The sequence below is a fragment of the Mobula hypostoma genome, chromosome 4 (genome assembly GCF_963921235.1).
Source record: "Mobula hypostoma chromosome 4, sMobHyp1.1, whole genome shotgun sequence".
Classification (NCBI taxonomy): Eukaryota; Metazoa; Chordata; class Chondrichthyes; order Myliobatiformes; family Myliobatidae; genus Mobula; species Mobula hypostoma.
Genome location: NC_086100.1, coordinates 40,828,306 through 40,841,807, shown reverse-complemented (window position 1 = coordinate 40,841,807; position 13,502 = coordinate 40,828,306). Strand labels below are relative to the sequence as shown.

General features: G+C 38.2%; 1 protein-coding gene across 2 annotated transcripts in view; it reads left to right on the top strand.

The window, feature by feature from the left end:
• Nucleotides 1–8,568, top strand: part of LOC134345279 (chloride channel protein 2-like) — a 556,059-nt gene extending 547,491 nt beyond the window's left edge. For both annotated transcript variants that reach the window (XM_063045696.1, XM_063045695.1), the window contains one exon: nt 2,510–8,568. In XM_063045696.1, coding sequence (XP_062901766.1) covers nt 2,510–2,704 — 195 coding nt within the window. In that variant the 3' untranslated portion in view covers nt 2,705–8,568. The remainder of the gene's footprint in view (nt 1–2,509) is intronic.
• Nucleotides 8,569–13,502: the final 4,934 nt, after the last annotated feature.

The following is a 13,502-nucleotide window of genomic DNA, read 5'->3' as shown; positions in this document are numbered from 1 at the left end:
AAATAGTTTATTTCATTCCCCGTACAAATGCCAAGATTGGTATCTTACTATCCCAGGAGAAGTGTGCATCGATTTTTTAATTATTGTTCATGTTGTTCATGTATTTGCTTTTGGAAGTTCTATACTCACTTGATTAAATCTGCTTTTGGTCCCTGAGGTACTGGGAATTAATGTTAATGTTAATGTCCCTGAGGTACTGGGAATTAATATTTTCATTAACAGTAAAAATTAATTTTGCTATTATTTTTGTATTTGAAGCTTAAATATAGTCCCTGAATGTCAAATGCACTTCAGACATTGCATTGAAAAAAAAGATCATACCAGGAATCTAACCTGTGCAATATCCTATCAAATGCAATGAAGTTATAGTTAATTTCTTATTCTAGCATTACAAGTATAAGATATCATTTTCCTGACACCAGACTTAGTCCAGTCAGAAGGTGATTTGGGAAATTAGAACTTAGCACATAGAATGTTACAGCACAGTAAAATCATAAGACATAGGAGCAGAATTGGGCCATTTGGCCCATCGAGTCTGCTCTGCCATTCAATCATGGCTGATCCTTTTTTCCCCCTCCTCAGCCCCACTCCCTGGCCTTCGCCCTGTAACCTTTGATGCCGTGTGTAATCAAGAACCTGTCAAGCTCTGCCTTAAATACACCCAACAAACTGGCCTCCACAGCTGCCTGTGGTAATAAATTCCACAAATCATCACCCTCTAGCTAAAGAAATTTCTCTGCATCCCTATTTTAAATGAACGCCCCTCTACCCTGAGGCTGTTCAGTCTTGTTCTAGACTCTCCCACCATGAGAAGCATCTACTCTGTCTAGGCCTTTCAACATTTGAAAGGTTTCAATGAGATCCCCCCTCATTCTAAATTCCAGACAGTACAGACCCAAAGCCATCAAACATTCCTCATATGATAACCCTTTCATTCCCGGAATTATCCTTGTGAATCTCCTCTGAACCTTCCCCAATGGTAGCACATCTTTTCTTACACAAAGAGCCCTAAACTGTTCACAATACTCAACATGAGGCCTCACCAGTGCCTTCTGAATCCTCAGCATCACTTCCCTGCTCTTATGTTCTAAACCTCTTGAAATGAATGCTAACATTGCATTTGCCTTTTACACCTGTAAGAAAAGCTTTAGGGTGTTCTGCACAAGTACTCCCAAATCCCTTTGCATCTCAGATTTCTGGATTTTCTCCCCGTTTAGAAAATAGTCTGCACATTTATTTCTACTACCAAAGTGCATGACCGTGCATTTTCTAACACTGTATTTCATTTGCCACTTTCTTGCCCATCCTCTTAATCTGTCTAAGTCCTTCTGCAGTCTATCTGTTTCCACAACACTACCTGCCCCTCCACCATTCTTGGTATTATCTGCAAACTTGGCAACAAAGCCATCTATTCCATCATCTAAATCATTGATATACAACATAAAATAAGTGGTCCCAACACTGACCCCTGCAGAACACCACTTGTCACTGGCAGCCAGCCAGAAAAAGATCCTTTTATTCCCACTCACTGCCTCCTGCGAATCAGCCAATACTCTAACCATGTCAGTAACTTTCCTGTAATACCATGGGCTCTTAATTTGGTAAGCAGCTCCATGTATGGCCCCTTGTCAAAGGCCTTCTGAAACTCCAAATGTACAACATCCAGTGCATCCCCTTTATCTATCCTATGTGTAATCTCCTCAAAGAATTCCAACAGGTTCATCAGGGCAAGATTTTCCCTTAAGGAAACTATACTTCCTTTGTCCTGTCTTGTCCTGTGAAACCAAGTACACCATAACCTCATCCTTAACAATTGACATCAACTTTTTCCCAGCCACTAAGATCTAGGTAACTGGTCTATGATTTTCTTTTTTAGAGTGGAGTGACATTGCAATTTTCCAGTCCTCTGGCACCATGCTAGAGTCCAATGATTTTTGAAATATCATTACTAATTCCTCCACAATCTCTCCCTCAGAACCCTAGGGTGCAGTTCATCTGGTCCGGGTGACTCATGTACCCTCGGGTCTTTCAGCTTTTTGAGCACCTTCTCCCTTGTAATAGGAACTGCACTCACTTCTCTTCCATCACTCCCTTTAATATGTTTTCCACAGAGAAGACTGATGCAAAATACTCATTTAGTTCATCTGCCATCTTCTTGGCCCCCTTATTATTTCTCCTGCCTCATTGTCTGGCAGTCCTATATCCACTCTCGTCTCTTATTTTTTACATACTTGAAAAACCTTTTTCTATCTATCTTGACATTGTTTGCTAGTTTGCTTTCATATTTCATCTTTTCCCTCCAAGTGATTTTTAGTCCACTGTAGGTTTTTAAAAGCTTCCCAATCCTTTATCTTCCTGCTAATTTTTGCTTTGTTGTATGCCCTCTCTTTTGCTTTTACGTTAGCTTTGACTTCCCTTGCCAGCCATGGTTGTACTATTTTGCCATTTGAGTATTTCTTTGTTTTGTAAAAGAAATGTTCATTTCTATCTTTGTTTTGATTAATTTCAGCTGAGAAAAGCCATTGAGGGCTCAGTCACATCCAAAGGTGTGAAGGTGAGGCCACCTTTGGCCAGTTTCAGGGAGAGTGCCAACAGCAGCAGTGAGTCGGATACCACGGAGATCCACAAGCTGTGGGACAGAAGAGAAAGCCTTACACTTCCACGTGAATCCAGTCCATCAGACACAGATGACAAATCACACTGAACGAGCCCAGCAGGGAACAAAATGCCTGATTATAACTGCACTATTCACACTTAAAGCACTTGATTTGGATGTGGAAATGAAATCTTTCAGCTGTTGTCAGAAGGGTTGGATTTGTATGATGCACTTCCAAACAAAAAAGTAATTTGAAGTTGGTAACCTTAAAAGCACTGATTGTACATTTTGTTGAGGAACTTCCAGGGGTATGCAGATTTTCATATACTAGCAAATGTCTTTTTTTTAACTCGTATACAGCCCGATTTTTAAATTGATAGATCAGTGTCTGAAAGTGAATGCAGAAAGTTTGGAAATGGGATAGTTGAAAAGATGATTTCACTTCCATGTTGGAATTAATATTTTTGTGTTTCTTAGCATCTTATGTCTTGATATCATTGTTCAGTTGTACCAGTGTTTACAAACAAACATGCATATGAGGTGATAGCAGAAATATCTGGAAAGAAGTTTGGAAATGCAAGTTTAATATTTAGAGTTCTGAGATGAAATGTGGGAATATAAAGGGGCACATTCCATTTACTGTTTTGCTCTACCCAGATATTTGCATGCTAATGAAATAGGCTTATTAAAGCATGCGGTGTTTTAAATTTTGATTAACAATGTGCACCAGTCAGGTCCAGAATTGTATTCTAATACAGGGAGTTGATTTGCAGTATATGTGTCTTCATTACACCTAAGGTCCACCTTCCCAAGAAAGTGATGGTCATTTATTCAGGGTTTATATATGCATGGTCATCTTTACCAACCAGATATTAAATTCTACTACTGAAACTCTTTCCAGGTGCTGTTTGTGTGGCAGCCAATGGAATGGCCAAGCTGTTTCCAATCTCAAGACATTTCAATAGTATGTTCTGCTCTGAGTTATCAAGTGCACATTTCCAAGGAATATCGATCTGTAGTTATTGCAGTGAGTCTGTTGAAATCTTAATACCTCAACTTAATGTTGTCTACCCAGGAATGAATCATTGCTGCAGGATCAATTTAAGCTCTTACATTAGTTTTACTTAAAATCCAGGAAATCTCAAAAGTATTGGGAATGATTTGTGCCAAATCTGTGCTGGATTTTTATTCTTGGTCAGTCGTTGTGCAGCCAAGACTGGTGTACATCTGGTGTGACAGGAGGCATTGACAGATACACTATGACTTGTTATCGATATGTTGATGTGGTGAGTCAATTCTTTTTCTAATACAGAGGTATATTCATGGTCACTGCACATGGTTTTACAATACTATACATAGTCATGTCCCTATAATTGAATTTGAATGTCAATAAGTTGACTTCCAAACTCATTACACAACTGGTTAAAAGTGCCACTTCCAAAAGCCAGTGTCACCTTGTATTCATGGAAGTTGTTTCATCCTATTCTGTTAATAAACTCTCATTAAAACCCATTAACCACAATGCGTACTAGCTACAACAAACGTAAGATCAAGCTAAGCAAAACTCATTATTTACAAATGAGATCCCACTTTAGATTTTAAGGTCAAATGTCAGTTCAATATTATTTATGTTTATCTTTTATGTTGGCTTTCTGCTTTTATGTTGGCTTTCTGCCAATGTTTTAAACTTCTGTTTAGAACCACAGGCCAGGCCAGGTCATAAATGGATCACGTTTCATGGAAATAAAAACCTGCATCCTTTTGCTGAATGTGATTAGAATAGTAATGCCTTGGTACTTAAGGTATCCCTAAAGTATTACATACTGGTGACTAGTTCCGCAGCAGGTGAAAGATTAAACACCATCAGATTATTGTATTCAAGCTGAGTTAAATTATCAGATATAATATGAAATAATGCACAGAATTTCCAAGGCAATGTAAGCGAGTGGTGCAGACAATAAAGAATATAATTAGTCGACAAATTATTAAAATTATTGGTAGAAAAGAAGGTAATTTGCTATGACAGGTCCAAAGTTATCCCTTCTGAGCTCAGGTTTGCAAACAAATGGGACCAAAGATGAAGAACAAGAAAGTCTCCTTTAATATCTGTGTAAGATAATGAATTTGTATGCATCTCTAAAATATAAAAACTCAAACTCACATACTTTGATACTGTAGCTACCAAACAAGCTCAGCATTCAAATCCAGGCCATGGCTTGACACTCTCAATGCAAGTAACAGATAGTCACTTTTGTGTATTCATAATTCCATTTAAAAAATGTAACACAAAGGGAATTAGAGGTAGTGGGCGTGAAACCAATCAAAAATTATAATGCACAAATGTTACATTTTATTTTTTAAACAAATGACAGGCAATTTGATTCTTGTTCAAGCATCATCCATCAAGGCTCTGAGTCTTACTGTGTAAGTAAGAATGTTAAAAATCAGTTTTCAGTTTGGTGCCTTACTAACTTGCATTGAGTTTTTTAAAGGGACTCTTGAATTTAACGAGTTGAATCAGTGGAGTGCTTTACCTCCACAACAATTCTTCATTTATTACAATCAGGGACTCATTTGGGAGGCAGTGTCCATGCATAAAGACTGAACTTTGGCATAGATCTTCAATATTGGTCACAAATACAGTGCACATTGAAATAGTAACCTAGCCATATCCTTCCTTCTTGAAATCGTATTCTGAATTTCTAGACCTTTTTTGGAGAATTGATTTCAGTGGTTCTGTCTCTTCCTATCTTTTTTTAGAGTAATATAATTACCCTGATTGGCAACTGTTATAGGATCATCTGTTCTTCCTGTGAACTAACAGCACGTTTACAATTTGTTTGTTCATGCTTTAACGTTTTATGGATGCTTCTCAGTTGTGGAATTCACATGTGAAAGAAATGTTTAAAAATGCATGTTTGTATTTTTATGGAGCAGGCAAAATGGATGCAGTGCAACACTACTGAGCTAGTGCTGGAATTTTGCAAATATACTGTCAATAGTTTTATTCTGTGTCAGTTCTCTGTAGAAGTGATCTTATGCCTCTTGATAATTTCTTCTCAAAACTGACTTCCAAGCACTTGATAGGCAATCTTTCCTTTTTTCTTCATCCCATCCCTGCTTGTTCTTGCTACAGTTCTGTTCTGATTGAAGTCTGTCATAGCCTCTGTATTTATTGACAGTTTCCATATTGAGGACCTTCTTTGTTTGGTTGTCTGTGAGTGCTTGTTGGCGTGTGCCAAGGAAATAGTTTAGGCTTGATTAGTTATTTGCAAAATGATGACAGGTTATTTAGCTTATTTAAAACATTCCAAAGGCAATTTATCTTTTCAAAATTGAATGATATTAATGTACAGTAGTTATTGCCTTAAGTAAGCTAAACAAAAATCAGATACCCAACTCTGCATCAAAGTGTGTCAGATAATATATAAAATAGAAGTATATCTATGAGGAAAGAACATTGCAAGATGAACTGCCCAAGTTAAAGATGGGTACACCATATGTAGATTGAGATTTGTAAATGAAAAGTAAAGCTATTGTACGTTGTATTTAGTGTGTATGTATATCATCATTGTTTTGCAGTCTCAGTGATCTTTCCTGAACTGTTATCACGTTTTTCTTGGCGGTCACCTATGAGAAACGAACCATAGGAAATAAAAGTAGGGGTGGGCTGTTCTGTCCCTTGAGCCTGATAGCGAGTGATATTTGAACAAATCACCAGTTCTAAGTTTTATTATTTTTTGTATTTTCTTTAAATTCCAACTTCCACATCCTTTCCTTAAGAAGTGCAGGTAGCTCATGAGCAGAATCTTCATACACTTGGTTTAATCACGATCGCACTGAAATAAGGAATCTTGCATTGGATGTTTGCCAAGATCCTTTAACTACTGAATCGGTAGTGCCCAGGTTAGATTTTTTTTAACTGACCTTCCAAACTAGAATATTATCTGAGTACCTGTGATTTTCCTGGTCAGGTTTATTTTGCTTTTACTCTATATGTAAGAAATATAATGCAAATAGCTCTACTTCATCTATATTCTCATTCCAATCCAACAACCAGTTGAGTAATTTTTGGAAAAAAGGCAAGGTAATTTTTGGTCATTACTTTTGGTAAAACTACGATGAACCATTGTACCTTTGCTTTTTTATCAGTGTATCAAAAGGAGGTAGGTGCACTCATGTTCTTCACAATTATCGGTTTGAATTAGACCCCAACTGTTATGCCTTCACCATCTCTAATTGTTGGTTCCCAGTAAGAGATTGGTCCTGTTTGTTCTCAGGATTTAACCTGGTAATAGGCACTGCAAGCACTAGGACAAACTTACATCCAGGAACCTTGTCTCTGCTTATCATCTGGTTTGACTGTCACTTCCACGGATTTTATTGGCTATGTAAGCTTCCTATTCACTGTGTGGGACGTCATTAATATCGAAATCTAAACCAAGCTACTTTATGCATTTTTTCAAAAATTTTCTGAATATATTGTCTGGGATTAAACTTGAATTTGTTTTTACCACTGGCTTATGGGAGCCCTTCTATTAAATCTTTGATAAGTTGGCTACTCATATTTTTGACCTCAAATTATAACAATAACTTATTCTGCAAGATTCATTCTTGGCTTAAAATTGCATTGTGTAATAGCAGGCTATTTTATAGCAATTATTTAGCTCCTTCTCAAAAGTTTTATTGATTGCATAGAAAAATGTTTAGGCATTATGCAAGTAGAGCTCAAAACAAGCCTGGAGTACAACATATTACTTAGCCTGTTAGCCTTGGGTGTTCTTGCAGCAATGTATATCACTCTGAGGAAACAATCCTAAAATAATGTTTATTATACATATTTTATTCTCAAAAGACAAAATACTGTTTCTGCAATATAATTTATTTCTGTTGACCTTTCATTTGATTTGCTTTTTCAATTCTTGACTGTGTAAGAACTTTCCATGGTGAGATGAAAGTTAAAATGTCACAGAAGTGCAGCTGTCTTTCAGGATTCTTCCTGTAATGACATGGTTCAGGAGCTAAATTACATTCAGAACAATGAACATCGTTTAGAAGTTGATTTGCAAGATATTAATGGTGATATTCTGGAAAATTAAATAATCTACAAAAATATAACATTTGCGGCTTTGTAAACACTGAGATGATTGGAAACCATAATTATAGCTTGGATTTTTGAGCATTACAAACATTCTAAAATCTTAAGCAATATGTCTGTAGTCATTAAATTCAAGCAAACAACTGTCTGCAAACTATAATAATATTTTTACATTGATTTATGAGATTTGACATACTGTGAAAAGTTTTGCAATCTGTAGGGTTTGTGTAAGAATTCAAAATCAAATGCTACATATTATGGGACCACTCACTAATGTGCGGTCTGTGTAAAATACATTCTGTTATATTTGTTGTGATTCTTTCTAACAGTGGAACAAAAATGTGATTCTGAAGTGAGGTATCAATTTAGAAACAATATCAATGAAATACTGAGAACACTAAATAACAATCTGATTTTGAAAATCGCTGTAATAATTGACCTAAAATATAATGATTGAATTGCATTTTAATATTTGAATTATCCTTTAATTTAATTTGAACATATTTTCTATATAATATGATAATGTGCTCTATTTAGATACTTGTGCAGTTTTTCACGATTATAAAACCATATGGGTACTTCATGTTGATATTAGCCTCAGAATCACTACTTGTGCAATAAATTTTTGAATGGCAGATTTTGTCATTCAGTTCTATATATGGAATTAATTCAATTAACTTCATTTTTATATCAATTGATCAAACTTCCACCATTAATTTCTGTTGTGCTACATTCAGATTATTTCTGATCTGTGTTAAATCTTATGTAAAATAATTTCTGTATATTAGAGTGAACTCAGAGTTTAACAAATTTCAGTGTTATTTAAAAAAATAATTTGTTTATCTTGAAACTACAAGGAATAATAAATTTTTAACCAATGTTTACTGCTGTTGGAGTCTTGCTTGAGAAAATTGATTCTCATCAGCGTTGATCAATGAATGCTGTAGTAAGCCATAATATAAGATGATGATAATTGTTGGTAGAGTACTTAGAACTGGAATTTCTTTATGTGATACAAGATTAACTTTACATATGTTAATCTGTGACCCTTGAAAGAAACAAAACACGTTATGATAATATTCTTAAAATATTTAGGGAATATTGTAATATAGCTGGTCTGTTTTAAAAAATGCCGCCTCAGCTGATATAACATTTACTAACCTATTCAGAGAAAATTAAATTTTTGGCATGATAATTGAAAATTTGACGCCTGAAAATGGTATCAAAGATAGGCTTCAGAGATTAAGGGTGAAACCAACAAAGCAATTTACAACAAATACGGGCAGTTCACAACATCTGTGATGATTTGTTCTGATGACTAGGATGATTTCTGCTTACACCAGAGTGGGTCATTTTATACACTGGCAGCGCATCTATTAACTATTTAGGAACTATTTTGGGAGTAGGGGTTGCTACAAAAAAGCAGTTGCATCCTCTTAAATGAAAGATATGTTCTGGTCGCAAGAAGCTGATTAAGAAATGGCTAAGCAAAAGGTCAAGTGTGCCAAAGGTTTTTCTACCACTCATTGGGGCACTGGAGTAGATGGTAGTATCGTACAATCTAGTTTCCCCTTTGAGACTAGCGAGCCTGTCCACATTTTTAATTACTCTGAGGTGGGGAGAAAAGATTGCTGAGAATAATGGTCAAATGCATCAGAATCACTTATAACATATTGGTGGTGTTGGTGCTCTGCAGAGGGGAAGGTGAAGGGCTTTGGTCTTCCAGATTTTCATGTGAGACCCATCCTCTCAGACATAGTGATGAATGACTTGATGACGGTTTGAATGCAGGCTGCGGGTGTACAAAGATGCAATCATCACTACATACCATAACTCAAAATTGATGTGATAGCAACGTTTCCTCCCTCTCTACCTACATCCTTACAGTGGTGCTAGAAAGTCTGTGAACTCTGCAGAATTTTCTCTATTTCTGCATAAATATGACCTAAAATGTGATCAGATCTTCACATGTCGTTAAACTAGATAAAGAGAAACCAATTAAATAAATAACACAAAAACATTATACTTGTTCATTTATTTATTGAGAAAAATGATTGATTATTACATGTATTTGTTGGAAAAAGTAGGTGAACCTCCAGAGTAATGCCTTCTACAAAATCTATTTGGAGTCAGATTGAGATTGGAGGTGTCGGTTGTAGAGGTGCCCTGCCCTATATAAAAGACTCACAAGTCAGGTCACTGACCGAGCCTGCTCTTCTCAAGAAAGATTTCTTTATGTGCACCATACCTCGATCAAAACAGCTTTCAGAGGATCTTAGAAGACTGGCATGAAGCTGGAAAAGGCTACAAAAACATTTCTAAAGACCTGAGTATTCATCAGTCCACAGCAAGGCAAATTGTCTACAAACGGAGGAAACTCGGTACTGTTGTTACCAAGGAGTGGGCATCCTGCAAAGATCACACTAACAGCACAACGTGCAATGCTGCAGGAGGTGAAAAAGAACCCAAGGGTAACAGCAAAAGACCTGCAGAAATCTCTAGAACTTGCTAAAGTCTCTTCATGTGTCCGCTATAAGAGAAATACTGAACAAGAATGGTGTTCATGGAAGGACACCACAAAGGAAACCACTGCTCTCCAAAAAAACATTGCTGCACTTCTCAAGTTTGCAAAAGACCACCTGGATGTTCTACAGTGCTACTGGGACAATGTTCTGTGGACAGTTGAGACAAAAGTTGAACTTTTTGACTGAAATGCTCATTGTTATATTTGAATGGAAAGGGGTACTGCAGACCAACAGCAAAACCTCATCCCAACTGTGAAGCATGGTGGAAGGAACATCATGGTTTTGGGTTGCTTTGCTGCCCCAGGGTCTGGACATCTTGCAATCATTGAGGGAACAATGGCTTCAAAATTGTTTCAAGATATTTTACAGGAGAATGTTAGGGTAGCTGTCTATCACTTGAAGCTTGATTGAAGTTGGATGATGCAACAAGACAATGATCTGAAAGACAAGAGTAATCAACAGCAGAATGGTTTAAAAAGAAGAAACTTCCTGTTTTGGAATGGCTGAGTCAAAGTCCTGACCTTAATCCTATAGAAATGTTGTGGGAGGATCTGAAGCAAGCAGTTCATGCAAGGAAGTCCACCAACATCCCAGAGTTGAAGCGGTTTTGTAAGGAGGAATGGCTTTGAAGACCCTGACCTGGAGTTACATTCTGACTTCGGTTCTTTGTGGGAATGGGACCCGCTGTCAGGGCCTCAGGGTCGTTTTTTGATATGCCAAGGATGTGGCCTGGATGACGAGTGCGCCTTCAGGGTTCCAGGATTTTGTGGCTCTGGGGACGTGCTGATTCTTGGCCGGTGCCCCTGACGTCGCGGGAGAACACAGAACATCAGGAGCAGGGGGTTAGCTGCCAGGACAGCTGCGCCTTTTTGGTGCTGACTCTCTGGAAGCAGAGCTCAGAAAGAGTGATGCAACAAACTTTTAACATCGTAAATCAGCGCATTGTTTGTTATGTCTCCCCTCTCACTGTGAAACAGAGACACCTCTTTTTCCCTTATTAGGGAGAGAGAGAGCCTGTGGTATGTCGCATTACCGGGGGAATGAGTAGTTGTTGGGATACTGCAAGCTGCCTTTATTGATGCTTTGCTGCACACTTGAGTGCTCAGTGGAGGGCGCCAATGCTTTTTTGCTGGTCAGGGTGGTGGGTGTGCTGTTGCCTTGCTGCTGCTTGTGCGTGGGAGGGGGGAGATGGAGGGGTGGTTTGGGGTTCTAACACTTTAACTCATTCATCCTTTGGGGCACTCCTCTGATTTTGTGGATGTCTGCAAAGAAAAAGAATTTCAGGATGTGTATTGTATCCATTCCTCTGACATTAAAAACACCTATTGAACCCACAATTCCTCCAAGCTGATATGCAGGACTGATCAATAGTTACCGGAAATGTTTGGTTGAAGTCACTACTCTACAAAGGGGTCACACGTTACTGAAACCAAAGGTTCACCTACTTTTTCTAACAAATACATGTAATATTGAATCATTTTTCTCAATAAATAAATGAACAAGTATAATGTTTTCGTGTTATTTATTTAATTGGGGTCTCTTCATCTCGTTTTAGGACTTGTGTGAAGTTCTGATCACATTTTAGGTTGTGTTTATGCAGAAACAGAGAAATTTTTGCAGAGTTCACAAGCTTTCTAGCACCACTGTATCTCCTTCTTTCAACCATCTCTCCCATTCACATGACTCTGCCATGCCTCCTTGACTCTCCCAATCTAACCTTTTGCTCTTTTCCTCCCTACCTCTCTCACACTTTCTCTCCAACCACCATTCTCTCTCACATAAAACACCCCCTGCTCACTCCCATTTCCATTCTTACATCTGCTTCCCATGCTCGTCCTTACCCCTTCAATGCCATCGTCCTATTGGTGTCAGTGCCCCATGCCATGATACAGTAAAAAGCTTCTCTTGCATACTTATACAGATCAAAGTAATTTGCATAGTGCATTGAGCCAAACAGGGTAAAACAACACTGCAGAATAAAGTGCAAGATCATAAGAAATGGATTGTAACATGAAAAGACCTTTTTATTGTATTAGGCAACCATTTACTAGTCTTATTACAGCGGGGTGGAAGCTGTCCTTGAGCCCTGGTGGTACATGTTTTCAGGCTTTTGTATCCTTGCCCCAATAGAAGAGAGAATATCCAGGGCGGGGTGGGGTCTTTGATTATGTTGGTTGCTTTACCATTGCAGTTAGAGGTGAAGACACAGTCTATCATGGGCTGGCTGGTTTCCATAATGTGCATAACTGCACCCACGATTCTCCAGAGTTTCTTGCAGTCACGTGCAGAGCAGTTGCCATACCAAGCAATGATGCAGACAGACCGGATCCTTTCCGTGGTACTTTGATTAAAATTGGTAACAGTGGATGGAGACATTTCTTTAACCTCCTGTGCAAGTAGAGGTGTTGGTGAGCTTGCTTGGCTGTGGTGTCTATGTGGTTGGACCAGGGCAGGCTGTTGGTCATGTTCACTCCTTGGAACTTGAAGCTCTCAACCTTAACACTGTGCGTGTGCATTGCCCTCTCCTGAAGTCAATGACCAGCTCTTACATTGACATTGAGGGAAAGAATGCTGTGACACCATGTCACTAAACTCTCTACCTCCTTCCTGTGCTCTGACTCATCGTTATTTGAGATACAGCCGCCTATGATGGTATCATCACCAGACTTGGAGATGGAGTTGGAGCTGAATCTGGCCACACAGTCTTGACTGTACAGGGAGGAGAGTAGGGGTTGAGGATGCAACCTGTGGAATACCAGTATTTAGAATAATCATGGCAGAGGATTTGCTGCCTAGCCTTACTGATTGTGGTCCGTTGGTCAGGAAGTCAAGGATCTTTCTTTATTTGTGACCAGTGATGTGCCAAAGGGATATTTGCCAATGACTTGAATGAGAATGTTCATGGCTTCATTTGCATGTTTATGCTTGACCCCAAAATTGGTGGTGTGATGGATAGTGAAAAAGGTTGTCTAAATTTACAAAGGATCCAGATCAAGCAGAAAAAAAAGAGTGAAGGAGCAATAGAAGGAATACGGTCTGGTTAAGAGAAAAAAGGAGGTGCATAGCAGGTATAGTTGGGAGGAACAAATGAGGTGCTTATGGAGCATAAGAAATGCCAGAGAACACTAAAGAAAGAAATCAGGAGGGCTAAAAGAAGGCATGAAGCTTCCCTAGTGGACAAGGTGGAGGAGAACTGTAAGAGATCCTACAGATATGTTGAGAGCAAAAGGATTGCAATAGACAAAATTGGTCCTCTGGGAGATCAAAATGGTAATCCATGTGT